Raw genomic sequence first — 22,584 nt, forward strand, 5'->3', positions numbered from 1 at the left:
GTTCTGTTAGATTGAGCCATTGTACTCAACACCATGTAGAACCAAGCCCATTAAATAGAAGGTCTTATACCTCAGAATAATGAAAAAGATGCTACAGATGCCAAGCCAAACAATGTCACATCAAAGAGCTCAAATATTACATTATCTCTTACAATTTTTTATTATGACACTATAATCTGGCAATTATAAATGAACACTAGCATACATTTTAAAACAATCTACCACACCATATATTCTGTATGAACTAGGGGCCTGATTGGAGAAACCTTTATTCATGTGACAGTCCTTACATAAGTCAGGGTTTACAAGATTAGGCATGTATTTTTCAAAATGTGATCATTTAATTTATAACCAGTTTTAGGTGTCAGATTAATACAGGAATGAATTTTGAGTCCTTGGTCAAATAACTCAATTAATACAAGATTTCATCTTTTCTTTACATAAGTGTTTCATTTTGAGTGTCTTCGTAATACGCTATAGGGCAAATCATAATATATAGATCAATAACTCAATACGCTCCATTGCATTTTTTGTCAAAGGTTAATAATCTGAAAGCTACATTTACAGACTTTAAAATCCACAATCTTTAAAAGAACATACATGTACATTTAAAATGTCAATGTAATTTTAGAACAAATATTTGGACAATAAAATCTACTGCAGGAAACCACACAAATATACCACAAAACAAGAAATTACATTTAATGAGCACCTGAAACATGCTATTACCAACATTTCAGCGATCTCTTTTTTTCTAGCTTGCACGGGTCCTATACAATAGTCTTAGACCCTGATTCTGCAGTTGTGCTTGTGCATAAAACCCATTAATTTGAATGTCACATGTTATTAAAGAGCTCTCTGCTTATCTGTTGCATCTATTGCATACTAACTAGTAACGCATTCCCAGAGTTGAAGTTTTAAAACATTTAAAAGTCCATTTTGAATTACCTTATAATATGTTCGAAAATTACTTTTCCCTTTACTCATGCTTCCAGGCTTGCAGCAGTTGATGACATCAAGTGTCAAAAATAGTACGATACTGCATTCTGTGTTGTTTGGTATGTTTGTTTATGTTATCAATTTTTGCAGGGGAAAAGTAGAAAATCTTAAACTCAAAACTTGGGTCTTGACCCTCCCAAAGACCTATGAACACACTTACTTGCAAATCTTTGCAGGATTGGGACCTTGGAAGAATAGTAACAGAAGGTTACTTACTGTAACTGGAGGTTCTTCGAGATATGTGGTCCCTATCTGGATTCCAGCGTTGGTGTACATGCATGCCATGTGCCGGAACTGTTCATAGTAATGTCCACTGACCCGCATATGTGTTGACTGTGTGATGCATCGGAAGCTTTAAGAGGCCATGAGGGTCGATGCTGCTCCAGTTCCCTCTTACCAGGCAGTAGCAAAGCCCAGAGCAGAGGGGATGAAGAGCGGGATTGGAATCCAGATAGAGACCACACATCTCAAGGAACCTCCAGTTACAGTAAGTAATCTCTTCTTCCTCTTCAAGTGATGGTCCCTATATGGATTCCAAATGCAGGAGAGTAGCGAGCAGTACTCAGAGTGGAGGCAGGCATGAGGGCTCTCCAGAAGTCACAGTCAGAAGGATGGTGCAGCAAACAGCCGCATCTGCCACTGCAGCAGGGTGAGAGCATAATGAGTGGTAAAGGTTTGGATGGAGGACCAAGTGGCTGCCTGGCACATGTCCTGCTATGTGATGTCTGTAAGGAAAGCTGACGTGGCAGCATGAGCCCATGTGGAGTGGACTGTGACTCCTGGCGGTGGGGGAGGAAGCAAGAGAGAGCATAGCAGTCCACCATGCAGGGGGAGAGATGTTGCGATCAGAGAGTGCAGCCTCAACAGCAACGGCGAGGAAGAGACTAGAGGAGGCGCAGAAGTCACGGGTGTGCTGGAGGTAGAAGGCTAGTGCTCAGCAGGGAGTGCAGCGTGCTAGTTGAGGTGGAATGGGGAGACCACTTTGGGAAGGAATTTGAGATGAAGGCATAGGGAGACCTTGTCACAGTGGAAGATGGTGAAGGGCAGTCCCATTATCATGGTTACCAGTTCGCTCATGCACCATGCGGAGGTGATGGCAACCATTGCCCAATCCCGCCAGATCTTGTGCAGGACGTGGGGAAGCAGGAGAATGGGCGGGAAGGCATAACAGAGCACGTTGGTCCAGGGAATAAGAAAGGCGTCTCCCTGAAAGCTGGGACTGAGGGTGGTAGAAGAGCGGAAGTTTGTGGTTGGTTGCCATGGTGAAGAGGTCCCATCAAGGCATGCCCCATTGGTGAAAGATGGAGCGGATCATGGAGTTGCCACTCATGATTGGCATGGAAGGAGTGACTGAGTTGGACCACAAGGACGTTGCTCAGGCAGGGAAGGTATACAACATGGAGGGTGATGCTGTACTGGAGGCACCAATTCCAAAGGAGAATGCCCTCTGCACAGAGGGAGGGGATCGAGGCCCCGCCTTGCCTGTTGACATAGATGACGCCGCCATGTTGTTGGACAACACCTGGACATGGCAGGAATGGAGGAGTGGCAGAAAGGCCTGAGAGGCAAAGCGAATGGCACGTAGTTCCGGGATTTTGATGTGCATCCTTGCCTCTCGGGGTGACTAGAGGCCCTGAGCCATGCAACTGTCCAAGTGGGCTCCCCAGCCCGCTAGCGAGGCATCAGTGGTGAGAGTAGAGCGAGGCATAGGAAGTGTGAACAGAATGCCCGTGAGGACTGTGGATGGGTTGCACCACCAAGACAAGGAGGCCAGGACAAGGGGGGGATGAGTACAAGCTTGGTGAGAGCATCCCTTTGCAGGTCATAGGTTGAGCATAGCTACAGTTGGAGCATATGCAAGCGAGCAAACGGAGCAACTGTGGTGCAGGCAGTCATACGGCTTAAGAGGGAGAAGCACTGGCGAGCGCATGTGCATGACCGGTTGTGTAGTTGTGCGATAAGAGTGGTAAGGGCAGCAAAGCGGTGCGAGGGGAAAAAGATGCAGGCCGCGACAGAATCCAGACGCGCCTTGATAAAGGTGAGGGTTGTGCATGGGGAGCAGCACCCATTTGTCGTCATTGATACAGATACCCAGGTAGCCAAGCAGGGCACACAGGGTCCAGATGTTGATGAGAAGGCTGGTATGGGAGGCTGCAACAAGAAGCCAGTCGTCAAGGTAGCAGAAGAGGGAATGCCCTAGTTGACGCATGTAACCTGCCACAACTGCAGAAACCTTCATGAAGACATGGGGGGGTAGGGGCAATCACGAAAGGGAAGACCCAGAACTGATAATGGGAGGTGCCCACCATGAAGCATAGGAATTTGAAGTGAGCAGGGTGGGTGTATATATTAAAGTAGGCATTTTTCATATTAAGAGCCACGAACCAGGCAGCACGCAGAAGATCTGGGAGGATAAGGTAGAGCGTGACCACGCAAAAATGGAATTTACAAATAAATTTGTTCAGGGACTGGATGTCCAGAGGCCTCCCTGCTTCTTCAGCACGAGGATGTAGGAGGAGTAGAAGCCATGGCAGTGCCGTGGAATGTGCTCTACGGCACCCTTCTGGAGGAGGACATCCACTTCCTGTTGGAGAAAATGGTGTGGGGAGGGATCCCCGGAGTGGCCCGGGCAAGGATGGCGAGAAGGGAAAGAGTGGGCATGTGATCAGGTAGCCATGTCAAAAGATGTCCAACACCCAAAGATTGGTGGTGATTTTGCCCCAGTTGTGGGCAAACACCCAAAGGTGACTGGTAGCGGAATCTGGGAAGTGGAGGAGGATTCTCAGTTCCTGTGGAAGGAGTCAAAAGTTCTGCCTAGGGGTTCACATTGAGGACAGGAAGAGGAAGCCGGGGTAGAGGCAGTAGAAAGACGACCAGTGCCACCTGTAGGTAGGGGCAGAGGTATAGAGGCCCAGCAACCAGAGGGTGGCCTGAGAGTCCCTCCATTCCCTTAAGGATTCATCAGTTTTGTCACTGAACAGTTTTTCGTTATCAAAAGGGAGGTCCTCAAGTGTGATTTGGACCTCCTTCAGGAAACCACTGGACTGCAGCCAGAAGTCACAGCGGAGCACCAGTCCAGAAGACAGGGAGTGGGAAACAGCATCAGCAGCATCGACTGAGGCTTCAAGGGCTACTTTGGCCACTAAGTTGCCCTCGTCCAAGAAGTGTTGAAAAAAAACTGGTGACTTAATTTTTCATAACTGTTGTTCTTCAAGATGTGCTGCTCATGTCCATTCCATTCTAGGTGTGCATGTGCCCACGTGTACAGTTGTTGGAGATTTTTGCCTTAGCAGTATCCGTAGAGTCAGCCATGGTTCCCTCTGGAGTGCTGCACTCAAGCGGCAGTACATCAGGCGCCACCAGCCCTACGCCCTCTCAGATCCTTCTTACCGACAACTCTGACAGAGGGGCAGGAGGGCGGGTAATGGAATGGACATGAGCAACACATTTTGAAAAACAGTAGTTATGAAAAGGTGGGTAACCGTTTTTTCTTCTTCGAGTGCTTGCTCATTACAATTCCATTCTAGGGTGACTCAAAAGCAGTATCCATGGAGGTGGGCTCAGAGTTCACAGTCTTGCCGCTTGCAATACTGCTCTGCCAAAGCCAAGGTCATCTCGAGCTTGCTGGGTAAGCACGTAATGAGTTGCAAATGTGTGGATGAATGACCAGGTAGCAGCCTGACAGATTTCTTGGATCAACACCTGCGCCAGGAAGGCAGCCAATTATGCCAGCACCCTAGTTGAGTGAGCTGTCACAATGAGTGCACCTTTGCCAGCTCATAACATTAGCAGATGCTGGCCATGATCCGTGACGATATTCTTTGGGCAGACACAGGGCAACCCTTCATTCTGTCTGCGACAGCAACGAACAACTGCGTTGACTTACGGAATGGCTTCGTTCTGTATATGTAGAAGGCCAACGCATGACTGACTTTCAGGGTATGCAGCCTGCAGTCTTCATCCGATGCATGAGGTTTGGGACAGAAGACTGGTAAGTATATGTCCTGACCAGTATGAAACTGGGAAATGACTTTGTGCAGAAATGCCGGGTGCGGGTGCAACTGGACCTTATCCTTGTAGAAGACTGTATAAGGCAGCTCCCAGGTGAGCACCCTGATCTTGGATACCTTGAGGGCCACAGTTATAGTGACCAACAAAGAAATCTTCCACGAAAGAAGCAGGAGGGAGCAGGAAGCCAAGGGTTCGAAGGGAGGACTCATGAGCCTTAACAGCACAAGATTCAGGTTCCATGGGGAAACTGGGTCCCCGACGTGTGGGAGAGGCACTCCAGACCTTTCAAGAACTGCGCCACCATGGGCAAAGACCGACCTGCCTTGAAACAGAGGGTGGAACGCTGAAATGGCCTCCATGTGGACTTTGACCAAAGAGAGGGACGGACAGGCCCTGGAGCTTAACATGCAGCAAATAATCCAAGATGTCCTGCAGCGGGGTCTCTTCAGCCTAAATGTGCCAATTTGAAGCCCAACACGTGAATCGTTTCCATTTTCCCAAGTAGGTTGTCCTGGTGGAAGGTTTCCTGCTGCCCAGCAAAAACCCGTTAGACACCAGCAGAACATGCCCATTCATCCAAACTTAGCCATGCAGTAGCCAAGCTGTCAAGTACCGTGCCACCAGGTTCGGATGCAGCGGACTGCCGTGGCTCTGGGGCAGCAGATCCAGCCGAAGAGGCAGCTGCAGCGGGGCGGCTGCTGAAAGACTTAGCAGCATGATGAATCAGTGCTGGCGAGGCCACGCTAGGGCTATCAGGATGTAGGACAAAGCGAACGTCTTCACCTTTACCAGGACCCTGTGGATTAACGGCACAGAGAAGGCGTACAGCAGCACTCCCGACCACGGGATCAAGAAGGCGTCTGACAGGGAGCCCTTGTCCCTTCCCTGCAGAGAACAGTACACATGGCACTTTCAGTTCCGCCTGGACACAAACAGGTCCACCTGGAGAGTCCCCCACCTGTTAAAGATTAGTCTGACCGCCTCCAGATGGAGCGACCATTCGTGGCGAGACAAGAAGGTCCTGCTGATGTCATCTGCCAAGATGTTCTTGCTTCCAGGTAGGTGTGCGGCTACCAGATGAATGGCATGCCGCACATAAAAGTCCCAGAGGCTAAGCACCTCCCAACAAAGGGGCAAAGACCCAGCAACACCCTGCCTGTTGATGTAATACTTTGTGGCGATATTGTCCATCAGGACCTGTACCTCCTTGCCTTTCAGGTGAGGCAACAGAGCCTGGCAGGCCAGGAAAACTGCTCTGAGCTCCCTGATGTTGACATGAAGGGCTAGATCATGTCAAAACCAACTACCCTGTATGCTGAGCTTGCCCAAGTGGGTTCCCGAAGCCCAGATCCGATGCATCTGAGACCAGAATCAGTGACGGGGTCACAAAGGGAACTCCCTACAGCACTGACTCGGGATCCAGCCACCAGTCCAGGGACAAAAGGATGTGGTTTGGAACCGTGATCACTTGGTCCAGGGCATGCCTGCTGGGGATATAGACCGAGGCCAGCCACGCTTGCAGAGGCCGTAGATGAAGTCGAGCATGGCTGACCACGTACATGCAGGAAGCCATGTGGCCCAGCAGTCGCAGGCAGGTGTACGCCGTGGTGAGCGGGTGGTTCTTTACATGGGAGATCAGGTCTGACATGGCCTGAGATCATGCTTCCAGAAGGAAAGCCCTGGCCCGCATGGAGTCAAGAATTGTTCTGATAAATTCTATGCGATGGACTGGCGTTAACATGGACTTTTGCATGTTTATCAACAGACCCAGATTGCGGCAGGTGGAATGCACCAGATCAGCTTCCTTTGCACCTGCTCTGGAGATCTGTCCTTGATGAGCCAGTTGTCAAGATACGGGAAAATTTGGACCCCTCAACGTCTCAGATAAGCCTTCACTGCTGCCATGCATTTTGTGAACACCGTGAGTGCTGAAGACAGGCCAAAGGGCAGTGCTGTGAACTGGAAATGGGGTCCTACCACTATAAAATGGAGGAAATGCCAGTGCCCTGGGAATATGGAGACACGAAAATAAATGTCCTTTAAGTCGAGAGCAGCGTACCAGTCCCCTGGATCCAGGGAGGGGATGATGGAGGCCAGGGAAACCATAAGGAACTTCAACTTCTTGAGAGACTTATTCAGATGACACAGGTCCAGGATGGGTCTTAGTCCCCCTCCCTAATTTGCCTTTGGGATGAGGAAGAAACGGGAGTAGAATCCTCGTCCTTTCATGTCCCGAGGAACCTCCTCCACAGCCCCCAGGCACAGGAGCTTTTTGACCTCCTGCAAGAGGAGCTGCTCATGAGAACAGTCCCTGAAGAGGGATGGGGGTGGGTGGGAGGAAGGAGCTGCCATAAATTGAAGGTATAGCCCCGAGATATTATATCCAGGACCCAAAGGTCTGAGGTTACCTGCAACCAAGCCAAATGGTAGGGGCAAGGAAAGATCAGGTAGGATCTGTGTAACTGACTGGGGCGTCGCTCTTGAGCGCACCCTCAAAATGAGCGCTTTTGGGCCTCTAAGCGCTTGGTGGGACCAAGTTACGCAGGCGAGTGAGAGGAAGAAGGGTGGCAATGGCTGAAACTAGTGTCTCTTTTGCTTGCAGAGCCCTGACAAGGCTGCTAGGGCTTTAGCGGCAGGGGTGCCAAACTCCTGGGCCAGACCATGTGGGAGAGATTCCTGGAACTTGTGCAGAGCATCCCAGAGATTAAAATTATATCTACCCAACAGGGTCTGATGATTCGCCACCAGAAACTATAAGCTGGCCATTTTTCTCCCAAAGAGATCGAGTCTTTTGGCCTCTTTGTTCTTGGGAGTCGAGGAAGTGTGACCCTGTTTGTCTTTTTCATTGGCCGCAGACACAACCAGAGAGACTTGGGGTGGGTGGGTTTATAGGTATTCAAAGTACTTCTTTTCAGCCCTTTTGGAGATGGAAGGGATGGAAGAAGGGGTTTGCCATAGGCCCTTGGCAATTTTAAGAACTCCTTCATGTACGGGTAGGGTCACCCGGGTGGGCACAGAGGCTGAGAGGACATTAAAGGGGGTGTCCTCCTGCTCTGTCATCTCCAAACCTCCAGACCAAAATTCTCAGCTACACGCCGAAGTAGGGCCTGATGTTCCTTGAAGGCATCCGGAACGCTAGCCCTTGAAGGCCACATGACCACCTTGTCCATTGATGATGAGGAAGATTGGACTGCTGGAGGGAGTCCCAGGGATTCTACCACCTCCAGAGAGGGAGACTTAGGGGTGGACACAGACTCCTTCGCCCCAACCTCTGAACAGGTTCCCGGCACCAAGCCCAGTGCCATTGTTGCCACTGAACGATGCTCCAAAGCGGCAACCAAAGAGCGCTGCAAAGGGGGCATCGTCATCACCAGTACTCCCCATGCGCTCCAATAAGGCCACTGTGCTGGCCTGGCCGGGCTGCCACTGCAGTGCCGCAGACGACAGCCCAGGCTCTAGTGCCCAATCTTGCCGATGGTACCTGGGCAATGGGCTGAACTGGTTTTCCATGACAGAGGAATAACCATCCAGTGACCAGGGAGGGGCAGTCAATGCCTCTGTCTGCTTGCTGGTCACTGGCTTTCTGACCAAAGACCAGAGATGGGAGACCATCATTGGTACCAAAGAGATCATACCGAAGCAGAGACGGGAAATGCTCCCACTGTGCTGGCAATCGGTACCAATGTCAAGAGGACAACTGACAGGAGGATGACCAGTGCCAGGAATAATATGGGGAATGACATCCTCGTGCAGGTGAGTAGCGCCAAGGGTAAGGGTTGGACATGTCCCAGGATCCACAACACAATGCGGCGGATCGTCGCCTCTTCTCCAGTGACCGGTGGTGCTCCTCTGCCCCTTTAGGGGTCTTAGTGTCTGGCTTGCCCTCTTGGGGAGCCTTATCCAAGTCCTGTGGCACCTGAGTCGTTAGCTGCACAGGCGGAGACGTCTGGTCTCTCTGCACCTTGGACAACAACGGTGCCAAAGGTGTGGGTCCCATACCGCTCCCAGGAGTTGGTGATGGACCTTTGAGGGGGCTGGGAGCCCCAACCAGGGCGGCATGGATACATGGCTCTGGAGTGGCCTGGCAGCTTGGCCCGGGCCCTTGCTCGACGACCCTTGGGCATTTTTCAAACCTAATCTTCTATGATAGTCCCCAGGCTGGGGAAGAGTCCCACAAAGGGAGGGAAAGTCCAAAACAGTAACAACTAGCAACGATCTGAATGGACAACTAACTACACCTAGAGAAGAAAAATCTGTGTACAAGGAAAAAAGATGAAAAAGGCAGTACTTGAAGCAAGCTAGGAGCACTGAGGAACACGGGTTCTGATTCTGGCCATGCAGCAGTAAGAGGGAACTGGAATGGCGTCGACCTGTACCCGGTGTCTTAAATCCTTGGACATGTGACAATTTGGGTCAATGGACACTACTATGAACAGTTCTGGCTCTGGTGCACATGCGAACCCATGTTTGGAATCCACATAGAAGAAGAAAGGTTTTCAAATATGTTATGTAAAATTAGAAAGTAAGTATTTGTATTTGTGTAATCTACAAATAATGCATTTTTAATCAGAGTAAAATTCACCCCTCCCATCAAAAATCCAGAGTGATCAGACTTTGTGCTGGGCACTAAGTGGATGACTGGATAGAATTTACACCCATTGACATGAAAGTAACAATGCTACAGCACAGCCTCTCTGGCATGAATAATGGCTGCAGAAGATTCGACCCAACGGATTCGCATAAATGAAGATCCAGAGTGACCCCTTTCCAACAACCTGGCTCTGTCTACACAGTAAGTTACTGAGCAGCAAGCAAGGGCATAAAACTACAGGCACCAGATTTCCACACAGTAACATCCACGTAGACAATGCTAAAGAGCAGTGAAAGCCCCGGAGTGCAGCATGGCATATTACTACTTGAAAACATAATACACTAAGTAGATTTGCATCCTCATTGTACAAAAAGCCTTTAGAGTATTAGGTTAGACCCTCGAGGGGAAAATGTCTAGTACATGACTACTCTGCCAATGTTTCTTTCTCTGTCTGCAGAGGCACGGCAGGTCTTGAGTGGTGTAGAGAGCTGTGCACAGATGCATCAACTTGGGTGAAATTCATCCTTAATTTGGGATCTTAATTAACAAAATAATTAAATTAACGTTGTACATGAGCTTTGCAGTGAACCTTTACTTTTCACTTCCATATCTATAAAATATCTGCAGTGATAAATATAAACATAACTCTAATTATTGATACTCACTTAGAAATTGGATTGACACTGGCTTCAATAATTGTTAAACACTTACAGCACTTTATCGTTTCTGGAAAATCTTGAATCCCTAGAAAGAAAAAAAGTTTGAAAGGTATTATAAGGATGTTCTATGAAAAACTGCTAAACTTGCTTAGTCAATATCTAATTTAGCCAAGTTAGATGTCTAAATCAACAGAGCCAGATGAGATACATTCTAGAATACTTAAGGAACTGGCTGAAGAGATCTCTGGGCACATTACTGATTATCTTTGAGGACGGGAGAGATACCAGAGTACTGGAAAAGGGCAAATATAGTACTATTTATAAAAAGGGGAATAAGGACAACCCACGGAATTAAAGGCCAGTCAACTTAACGTTGGTACCGAAACATAATGGAGCAAATAACCAAACAGTTTGTAAGCACCTAGAAGAAAATAAGGTAGTAACAGTCAACACAAATTTGTCAAGAACAGATCATGTCAAACCAACCTAATATCCTTCTTTGACAGTATAACAAACCTTGTGGATAGCGGGAAGCAGTAGATGTGATATATCTCAACTTTAGTAAGGTTTTTGATACTGTCTCACATGACCTTCTTATAAACAAACTCGAGAAATATAGTCTAGATCAGTGGTTTTCAACCTGTGGTCCATGGACCTCTGGGGATCCGTAGACTATACCTAGGATTTCCAAAGGGGTCTGGTACTCCATTTGAAATGTTTTAGGGGTCCACAAATGAAAAAAGTTTTGAAACTACTGGTCTAGATAAACCTACTATAAGGTGGCTGGAAAACCATACTCAGAGAGTAGTTATCAATGGTTCACAGTCAAGCTGGAAGAGCATATCAAGTGAGGTCCCAGAGGGATCTGTCCTGGGTCCAGTTCTATTCAATATCTCATAAATGATTTGGATAATGGCACAGAGAGTACACTTATAAAGTTTGCAGATGATACCAAACTGAGAGGAGTGGCAAGGACTTTGGAGGATAGGACTACAACTCAAAATGATTTTGACAAACTGGAGAAATGGTCTGAAATAAATAGGATAAAATTCAATAAATCAACGGCACAACTACAAACTGGGAAATGACTGCCAAGGAAGGAGTACTGCAGAAAGGGATCTGGGGTAACAGTGGATCGCAAACTAAATGTGAGCTAACAATGTAATACTGTTGCAAAAAAAGTTAACTTCATTCTGGGATGTATTAGCAAGAGTGCTGAAATCAATTAATGAGAAGTAATGGTACCACTCCACTCAACACTTATAAGGCCTCAACTGGAGTACTGTGTCCTCCAGTTCTGGACATTTCAGGAAAGATGTGGACAAACTGGAGAAAGCCCAAAGGAGAGCAACAAAAATGATTAAAGGTCTAGAAATCTTGAGCTATGAGGAAAGATTGAAAAAATTGGGTTTCTTTAGTCTGGAGAAGAGAAGACTGAGGGGGACCTGATAATAATCTTCAAGTACATAAAAAGTTATTATAAAGGGGAGTGGTTTTCCTTAACCACTGAGGACAGGACAAGGAGTAATGGGCTTAAATTGCAGCAAGGGAGATTTAGGTTAGACGTTAGAAAAAAACTTCCTATCTGTAAGGGTAGTTAAGCACGGGAACAAATTACCTTGGGAGGCTGTGGAGGTGGAAAAGCAGCATCACTTGCCCCATAACCTCAGCCATGCGGAACGCAATGCCATCCACAGCCTCAGAAACAACTCTGACATCATAATCAAAAAGGCTGACAAAGGAGGTGCTGTTGTCATCATGAATAGGTCGGAATATGAACAAGAGGCTGCTCGGCAGCTCTCCAACACGAGTTTCTACAAGCCATTACCCTATGATCCCACTGAGAGTTACCAAAAGCAACTACAGCATTTGCTCAAGAAACTTCCTGAAAAAGCACAAGATCAAATCCGCACAGACACACCCCTGGAACCCCGACCTGGGATATTCTATCTACTACCCAAGATCCATAAACCTGGAACTCCTGGGCGCCCCATCATTTCAGGCATTGGCACCCTGACAGCAGGATTGTCTGGCTATGTAGACTCCCTCCTCAGGCCCTACGCTACCAGCACTCCCAGCTACCTTCGAGACACCACTGACTTCCTGAGGAAACTTCAATCCATCGGTGATCTTCCTGATAACACCATCCTGGCCACTATGGATGTAGAAGCCCTCTACACCAACATTCCACACAAAGATGGACTACAAGCCGTCAGGAACACTATCCCCGATAATGTCACGGCTAACCTGGTGGCTGAACTTTGTGACTTTGTCCTTACCCATAACTATTTCACATTTGGGGACAATGTATACCTTCAGATCAGCGGCACTGCTATGGGTACCCGCATGGCCCCACAATATGCCAACATTTTTATGGCTGATTTAGAACAACGCTTCCTCAGCTCTCGTCCCCTAAAGCCCCTACTCTACTTGCGCTATATTGATGACATCTTCATCATCTGGACCCATGGAAAAGAAGCCCTTGAGGAATTCCACCATGATTTCAACAATTTCCATCCCACCACCAACCTCAGCCTGGTCCAGTCCACACAAGAGATCCACTTCCTGGACACTACAGTGCTAATAAACAATGGTCACATAAACACCACCCTATACCGGAAACCTACTGACCGCTATTCCTACCTGCATGCCTCCAGCTTTCACCCTGACCACACCACACGATCCATCGTCTACAGCCAAGCTCTGCGATACAACCGCATTTGCTCCAACCCCTCAGACAGAGACAAACACCTACAAGATCTCTGTCAAGCTTTCTTACAACTACAATACCCACCTGCAGAAGTAAAGAAACAGATTGATAGAGCCAGAAGAGTTCCCAGAAGTTACCTACTACAGGACAGGCCTAACAAAGAAAATAACAGAACGCCACTAGCCGTCACCTTCAGCCCCCAACTAAAACCCCTCCAACGCATTATTAAGGATCTACAACCTATCCTAAAGGATGACCCAACACTCTCACAAATCTTGGGAGACAGGCCAGTCCTTGCCTACAGACAGCCCCGCAACCTGAAGCAAATACTCACCAACAACCACATACCACACAACAGAACCACTAACCCAGGAACTTATCCTTGCAACAAAGCCCGTTGCCAATTGTGCCCACATATCTATTCAGGGGACACCATCACAGGGCCTAATAACATCAGCCACACTATCAGAGGCTCGTTCACCTGCACATCCACCAATGTGATTTATGCCATCATGTGCCAGCAATGCCCCTCTGCCATGTACATTGGTCAAACTGGACAGTCTCTACGTAAAAGAATAAATGGACACAAATCAGATGTCAAGAATTATAACATTCATAAACCAGTCGGAGAACACTTCAATCTCTCTGGTCACGCAATCACAGACATGAAGCTCGCTATCTTAAAACAAAAAAACTTCAAATCCAGACTCCAGCGAGAAACTGCTGAATTGGAATTCATTTGCAAATTGGATACTATTAATTTAGGCTTAAATAGAGACTGGGAGTGGCTAAGTCATTATGCAAGGTAGCCTATTTCCTCTTGTTTTTTCCTACCCCCCGCCCCCAGATGTTCTGGTTTAACTTGGATTTAAACTTGGAGAGTAGTCAGTTTGGATGAGCTATTACCAGCAGGAGAGTGAGTTTGTGTGTGTATGGGGGTGGGTTTTTGGAGGGGGGTGAGGGAGTGAGAGAACCTGGATTTGTGCAGGAAATGGCCTAACTTGATTATCATGCACATTGTGTAAAGAGTTGTCACTTTGGATGGGCTATCACCAGCAGGAGAGTGAATTTGTGGGGGGGGGGGGTGGAGGGTGAGAAAACCTGGATTTGTGCTGGAAATGGCCTAACCTGATGATTACTTTAGATAAGCTATTACCAGCAGGACAGTGGGGTGGGAGGAGGTATTGTTTCATATTCTCTGTGTATATATAAAGTCTGCTGCAGTTTCCACGGTATGCATCTGATGAAGTGAGCTGTAGCTCACGAAAGCTCATGCTCAAATAAATTGGTTAGTCTCTAAGGTGCCACAAGTACTCCTTTTCTTTTTGTGGAGGTTAAGAACAAGTTAAACAAACATTAGTCAGAGACAGTCTAGAATGATAATACTGTGTCCTGCCTCAGTACAGGGATTGGACTATATGTCTTGAAGTCCCTTCCAGTCCCACATTTCTATGATTCTATCTTCACCAAGAAGTTTTCATTAGTAATGTAGAGTACCGCTATAAATTCAGGTCAGCATTCAGACACAATAGGTTTTTGTATTTTTTTCATTATTAGTGATCTTTCAGTTGTATATTAGGTGGCTAACCAACAGGTGCTAAAGCTTATATTCCCCCAAATCAACTGCAGTATTTGGGCAAATTCTTCTGGCAGGTCAACAGGACAGTAGCCAACTTAGGTACCATCATTTGCAAAACTCCCACTGGATCCAATGCTGAGTACCACCAATGTAGGGTTATGACAAGTATTTTGTCTATATTTTGTGACTGTGACAGTTATGATTAAAATATTAGAACTGGCAAAATTTTATATATTGCAGTTCTTGATCATGAATACATTAGAAAAATCCTTTTATCCTAGAATTTCAGACAAGAATTCTTCAGTCAATGGTAATTGCAATTGCTATGCAAGACCTATGTTGTGTCCAGCAAAGAAATGACTAGGACATCACTTCTATATTGAACAGCAAGGAAGCCATGGTACACACAAAATGTAAGTGGATCTCAATATATAGGCTTAAAGTCTAAGCACTCATCAAGCCTCACTGAAGTACAGCTTCCAGCCCTACAAAAAAGATCCAAGGGTATAAAACAGCAAAAAAATTATTGTGGCACTCAAAGCAGCACCCTGGAACCCCCATATTCACCCCATCATATAAGTATGGTATATTTCATACAAAGCATGCCATTAAGATACTGTAGGAAAGGCCCTGATCTGCTGAAACCCACTGTTAGGTCAAAATATGTATACTGTTAGTGTGTATGAAGACATGAGATTTTGCTGTATAGTTATTACTGAAATATGTTGAAAGTTTGAGAGTCATACACTGCCAGTTCTCCAGTGACAACAAAGAAGATGATCCTCTCCAGGTAGGGTTAAACAACCATTAATCAGCAGGGGAGTTTTAAACAAGGGATCTGCAGTGCTGTAAAAGAGCTGCACAAACATCACACAATGGGGGATTGCTCAGCTATGTGACTCAGCAAAGCCCACCAAGACGTGTCTGGGGGCTAGTGTTTTCTAGGCACATGGACTGAAGATATAAAATAGGTGATGGTGGTATCATGCTTTTATCTTTCTCCTCCCTCACTTAAGTTGGAAGCAACAAGAATGCTTGAAAGACAAAGACTTGAACTGAGGAGATTGTCCCAGGCTTAAAGGGGAAGCCTGTGTATTAAGAACTGTAACCTACCTGCAACACCTAGTGGGGTGAGGAAAACTGCTTGATTCAAATACTGCCTAGTCTAATATGATTTAAGATTTAAACTGAGCACTTACTAAAGAAAATAAAAGATAACTATCTCTAACCTTTTGCACCTGCCACTTATAATTTAAAATCTACCTTTCTCTAGTTAATATACCTGTATTATATTTACCTAAAACAGTGTATTTGGTTGAAGTGCCTGGGAAATCTCAGATCAGTTTACAAAGGCTAGCAGGTGTCCTCTCCACATCAAGGGAGGAGTCGAGTTAGTAATAAACTTACACTGGTCAGGTTTCTGAGGAGGGCAAGATGGTATATTCCAGGGGTGCAAGGCTGGGGGCTTAGGAGATTTGCTGGTGCCTTTTTCTGTGTGATTTCTGAGTGGTTCAGGGAGCATTCACACAACTTAGCTGGGTGGGGGGCTTGTCACCAGCAAATCATTGTGAAAGACAGCCCAGGCTGGAGAATTAAGAGGACACTGTAGTACCTCAGCTGCAGATTGTACTCCAGGGATCCCATGGACATTTCCTTAATCTGTTAATTTCACTCCTATTCCATGAAATAACTTCCCCCTAACTAAACTGATATAAACCCAAATTGTGAGAGAAACCGAGAGAAAGAAATGGCTCCCAATGGTCTATGTAAGTATAAGAATCAACTAGGGATATCAAAAAAGAAACAGCTAATAATTACAAATCTATGTGTCAGGGTGCATATCAAAGTCTGACTGATTTATTCAATTGTCTTCTATCCATTTTCGTTTAAAAACAACAAAAAGACTAAATGAGAGTGGAACTTAATTCTTTACCTCTTCTCAAAAACTCTTAACCTTTCTGAGAATTTATTACGAATGCTTACATTAACTACTTGCTTCTCTCCAGGAGAGCATGACTGGAATAAATACAATTTCAACTTGTTAATTAAGCAAGAAAAATAAATCACAGATAGTTCAAAAACCAAAAAAAATGACAACATACTTACTTAATTGCACAACCAAATTATGGATTCTAGGAAATGTATTTGATATATATTGTGTTCTGGGGTCTGAAAAGTTGACATCATAAGTCCAGATTTTGTAATATAATAGTTAGTTTTCTCTGTTTTTAAATCACTGGAGAGCCAACATGAATGCTGTCTTTCAGTATGTTTCTGAATAAAGAATATAAAATGCCAAATTTTCAACCAGTCTGAGCCAAGCCTTTTTCTTTGCCCACAATTTTATGAGTGCAAAGAGCTGCAAAGAAATTTAGATTACCTGGACATCTAAGTAAATGACTCATGAGTATAATTTGCTACTTAGCCCCATAGATGACAAGAACTCTGCTTATGTTTATAATGTTGGTACAAATACAGAAACTAATGTCTGAAAACCCAATTGACTAAAAGTCTTACCTAAAGAGTCTATGTATAGCTTACTGTGTTCCTAAAGTGCCGGGACTGTGAAAAACATTTGCAGCGTCACATCTTGCCATTGTTCCCTGTGCAGAACTGCCACTGAAGCCAGCAGGAATTTAACTTTTCCATAAATAGCAGGACATAGCTCAAAAAATCATAACCATGGCAGGGTTAGCAGACTTTCAGATATGGCTACTGGTGCAAGTAGAAATGCACAACAACATTACTAGCAGTGAGAACTGCTGATATTTTCTATTCACTGACCCTCCTCCCTGACTGGTTAAAATGTTAGAATATTTTAAGTACTTTATCTGTCTGTATCAGTATGACAACTGTCTGTATTCTAAGTAATGTGAGTCATCAGTTGAAGTTATTTGATGTTAATTTTTTTTATTAGACATGACATGGAAACAGCATCTGTCTGTTTACTCTGTGAACGGAGTGAAATAACCCACGAGGTGACAAACTCAAATGCAAAATCAGCTATAGAGTGCTGACACAAGAAATATTACACCTGAGCATGTCACCCAAGGACTAGGAGATTACAGTCCTATGCTGTTAATGGAAACTAGTAGTTTTGTGCCATTTCCCAGCCACATTCTATTTTGTAAAGTAAAGTCTAACCTTTTTCCATTTCAATTTTAAGTATGATCTTTATTTTGGGGATGAAAAAGCAAAATGTCCATACCTGATATAGTGTGTTAGAATACCCTTATTAATATTTCGGTATTTATCTTCCCCCAGAAATAAAAATAAGATTTATTTTCTACTAACTGTTTCTGCCTTTCATTCATTTTTGAACTTTGTCTTTTCCTACTTGTATTTCCTGTCTTCTCTGGCCTCTTTGTTTACAACTCTAACCTTGTCTGTGATAAACTGTGATAAATTGTTCCAATGGTTAATTACCCTCACTGTTAAAAATGTGTGCCTTATTTCAAATTTGAGTTTGTCTAGCTTCAACTTCCAGCCACTGGCTCTTCCTATACCTTTGTCTGACAGATTGAAGAACTTTCTATTACCAAATTTCTGTTCCCCCTGCAGGTACTTTTAAACTGTAATCATGTCAACCCTTACTCTTTGAGCAAGGAAAGTGGACACTGAGGGTTATCTGTCCTGCTGCACTCCATGGAGATGAGCAGGGGACCCAGGTGCTGATTTTATTCATTCATTTCACTATCAGTAGTTTATCCCCATAATCCTGCTTCAGAAGGAAACTGAAATATTTTCAAAGAAATCTCCAAGCAGCAAGCAATTTCCCTGTTCTCAAAGAGGTGGGATTAGTCTCTCAATGAAGGAATTGGCCTGGGACTCAGGGACAGGTTTCCCAGAAGCTATACCCTCTCTCTTGCATGTAATCCATATGGGCTAGGTAGATCTGTGTTTCCTTTGGAGGTCTCAGCCTTGGGGCCTATTATCCCTTTTCGTACTTTCTGGTGTTGGCAATGCCCATGGTGTGTCCAGTGCCCCTCCATCCATGACCCATGGGGAAGAAGAGAGGGAGACAAAGACTGAGCTCTGTAGTCAGAGGCATGGCTGCTTGTGCAGGCTAGAGAGACTCAGGTGCAATCTTCTATCCGGTGCACTGCCCTTCTGGTTTCACACCACTCATGGAGATGGGGGACAGGTGGCTGCTTGCCCCTGGAGCCACCTTTTTTCCAGTCTTGCCTGGCTACTGGCCAGTAGAAGGGTGGCACCAATGCAACCCCATCAGGCTTGGGCTTCAAGGGAAACTTTACTCACAGAGCTGGCCAAGCTCCATTGGAGACACTTGATAAGGGGATAAGTAGGACACTCAGGCCCTTCCATTTACTTCTGGATTTACGCAGCCTAGCTCTCTCCCTGGCTTTATCTTCACTATAAAAAAAGTTGTATTCTTAACTCAAAATAGCATGTCCTGCCAGCTCGTGCAAAAACTATATCCTGCCTTGTCTTTACTAGGATTTTACATCAAGTTACCTAAGTTAAGAATAGGCCTTTTTTCCTAGTGAATACAAGCCCCCTGAAGTCTGCAGGGGCAACAGCCACTGCAAACACCTTGGAAGGGGAAGTGGAGCCAAGGGGACAATCTCCCCCAAAGGCGAATGCAGCCCTGGGACGTGGCTGGGAGTTGGACAGAAATTTATGAACCAAATTGTTAGTCAAAAATTTTGAAAAAGTTTGGACTTTTCCTCTGAAAAGCTCTACAGCAGGGAGGTCTGTCTGAGCCATGGGCCACTTTGTAGACAGAATAAAATGAAGGGAACTTAATGGGACAGAGTATCCCCCTGCTGTTAGTGACTGACAGATCTAGTTCTGCCCCTAAAATGGAAACAGGATGAAGAAACATATATGTGGACCTTAGCACGATGAAAATCTACTGTAAGATTCACTGTAAGTCACTGTAAGATTCACAAGAAAGCAGGAGTAGGAATCAAAATATATTTTAAAAACAGTTTTGACCAGAATAAAATGATTCAGGTGTACAGTGCCAAAAATAGTTGTCTGGGTTTTGTTTCTGGGATCTTCACCTACACCAATAATGAAAATCTGCTAGAAAAGAATATTCAATTAGCTAATATTGTTACAGTGAAAAACTGAACATAAACAAATCCATGCTATGGTACTGTCATCTGTCTCTTAATCACACCGTAATTCAAGCTGAAACTGGAATATCACTAAAATTGTTTTAATTCCAACATTCAGATTCATTGTTGACTTGCTAAATGGTTAAACTATTTGTCATATGATTTTATTTATTTTTAAATCTCACTTTATCTGCTACTGTATATTGTGCATTGGGAACATATTAATCCTTATAAAACATAAAATGAATTTCAGGTTCTATAGCTATTTTACGCTATTTAGGCCAAATTATGGCAGGCATTGCACACAGATTATATTGGAGGATGGGGATGAAATCTTTACTGACCACAGTGAAATGTCAGAGAGCCCACTAAAAGGAGTGAAACTACTTTGGATGTAAACAGAAAGCAAAATTTAGTTCATTTGTTTTAGAGTTTTCTAGAAGAGTAATTTTTTCATTCATTTAGCATTAAAATCTTATTACAGCAACGCTATGCAAAATATTCAAAAATTTCACCACAAAATTTCAAATTATTTTACTGTTGTGTTCTTACCATTTTTACTGATGTCAAGTTCCTTGAGATTAACTAAACTAGCAATAGTGGTTGGCAGGCTTGAAAGGTCGTTGTCTGGTATACTCAGTTTACGCAGAGCTTGACAGTTGAACAATTGCTACAACATGAAACAGAACAATTGCAATTAACATGTTTTAGTAAAATTCAGTTTACCATTGTTATTTACACACGGATGCAATAATAACTGTATCATAAAAATACTCTGAGGACAGCAAAATAATAAGCTAAAAATAACCAATCAACCTATATTAAAACTGTTTGGGAAGACATACTTACATATTACATTACACTTTAAACAAGGAAGATTACCCAGAGATAAATGTGCTGCTTACAAATAATTCCTAATGAAGTATAGTTTTAAGATGGACCTTTATAAGTTTATGAGTGCGATTATATGGTGGGGTTGCTCATGATAGCAGGGGACTGGTCTTGATGACCCAGGAGGTCCCTTGTAGTCCTATAATTTTATATCAATCATAGAGCTATTTGAAAATTTTTCAGCAGAGCTTTTTTCCATCAGAAAATGCAAATTCTTCAAAATAAAAATGTTTTATGTGAATGTGTCAATTACGATGAAATTTTTGATGGGAAAAAGATGAAATATTCATTTCAATTTTCTCAGTGTATTTCAGAATTGCCAATAAGGTAAAATGTTTCATTACAACTTTATATTTCAATTCAATTTGCTTCAACTTTTATATTATATTAAAATATTCATTTTAATATATTATTATTTTTCATAATTTTCACTCCATAGGAAATTTTGAAAGTTCTGCTTTTTGTTCCAATTCAAAACAATTTTTTCCACGTGCTGGAATTTCCCATGGAACAAAATTTCATTTTCTGACCAGCTCTAATCAATATATCATATGGTATGCATTTATACTGATGTTTCTTCCATATAATAGCAGTTGTTATCCAACTACAGCAACTTCAAACCCAAGATAAATAGTAAAATAATGGAGACAATACCATACTGAGCAAGAGATGTCTCTAGGACTAGAATGTGTCATTTAGACACAGTCCATTGTAAGGGGCAAGTATAGAGCTTTTTTTATGAGGAGTAAGCAAGCTGCACCTTTAAGATGGGGAAGCCTGCTCTCCATCACTCACTCAATCCATTCCTCAAGCTGGTGCAGGTGTGGGGGTGAAACCATAGCACACCCTCCTCCCTTGGGGTGGTTTGTGTCCCCCCATGGATGCATGCAGGGAACAGTCCACATGCTCTCCAAACACAGGGACTGTGTGCTCCTATTAGTATAGAGGACATATTATGGAAAAATAGACTGGGAGAGGGGAGGACAGGAAAACTCAGTCCTTGCCTGGCTGGCCTGACTGTTAAAAAACTGATGTCACCAGAAGCACCACCCTGCATACAGCTGGCTTCAGATATCTGCGAAGTGACCTCTCCCGTAGCCACCTATCATATAATATATCTTGCAGTGCATAGGTGCTTAACCCCAACCCCTCATTTCTGTACTGCAGATTCTTAAGCTGTTATCTTGTAAAAATGAGTTTGTTATTACTAGTCACATTAATATGATTAGAAAACAAGTTTACCCAGTGGTCTTGGATTCCAAAAGAGCTTACTCTCCTTTGGAAGAATCTTCATGACTCTTCAGAAGTTAATGATATTTTCAAAACAGCTTTGATACCTCTTTTTTGCAATGTTTCATATCCAAATGACGTTTAAATTTGTACCCAAATGTCTATTTGAGAATGTAGCTTGATTTGATTACCAAACTGAGCAAATAAAGGAAACTGGGTAGCAGGGAATTAATCCACAAATGATGCTCAAAAGCTAATGTGAACTAAATAAGTCATTTAAAGTAAATTTTAGCTCATTTTCAGGCTTTCACTTCTTTTGAAAACACTATAACTTTACATCTGAGCCTTTTAATAACAAGAACCCTCTGTGTTGCTTTTCAAGGCAGTCTACTTTCTCCAAAACTGGAAGTCCAAAACCAGCTTTAACCCAAATGGGTATCACACGAATAGAATATAAGCAGAATGAAACATATAGGACAATGACCACCACGAATTTCTAAGAAATAGGAGTGTTTTTTTTAATTGAAAGGCTTCCTTTAGACTTCCTCTATGCATTGACTAAGACTTTTGCTGTTAAGCCTTCTCTTTTCCTTTCAACAAAGGCATTATCCTAAGAATTGCTTTTATGTTTATTACAAAAATATCATACTAGGGCTGTCAAGCGATTAAAAAAATTAATCACAATTAATTGCACTGCTAAATAATAGAATACCATTTATTTAAATATATTTGGAATTTTCTACATTTTCAAATATATTGATTTCAACTACAACACAGAATACAAAGTGTACAGTACTCACTTTATATTTATTTTTGATTATAAATATTTG

The 22,584-nt window shown here is 43.9% G+C and overlaps 1 protein-coding gene across 3 annotated transcripts in view; it reads right to left on the minus strand.

Moving 5' to 3' along the window:
• LRRC7 (leucine rich repeat containing 7) overlaps positions 1–22,584 on the minus strand; it is a 250,821-nt gene that overhangs the window by 213,020 nt on the left and 15,217 nt on the right. For all 3 annotated transcript variants that reach the window (XM_077823907.1, XM_077823906.1, XM_077823904.1), the window contains exons 2-3: positions 20,186–20,303; positions 10,267–10,345 (exon numbers count right to left, since the gene is read on the minus strand). In XM_077823907.1, the coding sequence (XP_077680033.1) occupies positions 10,267–10,345; positions 20,186–20,303 (197 nt within the window). The remainder of the gene's footprint in view (positions 1–10,266; positions 10,346–20,185; positions 20,304–22,584) is intronic.

Source organism: Eretmochelys imbricata, chromosome 8, assembly GCF_965152235.1.
Source record: "Eretmochelys imbricata isolate rEreImb1 chromosome 8, rEreImb1.hap1, whole genome shotgun sequence".
NCBI classification, from domain to species: Eukaryota; Metazoa; Chordata; order Testudines; family Cheloniidae; genus Eretmochelys; species Eretmochelys imbricata.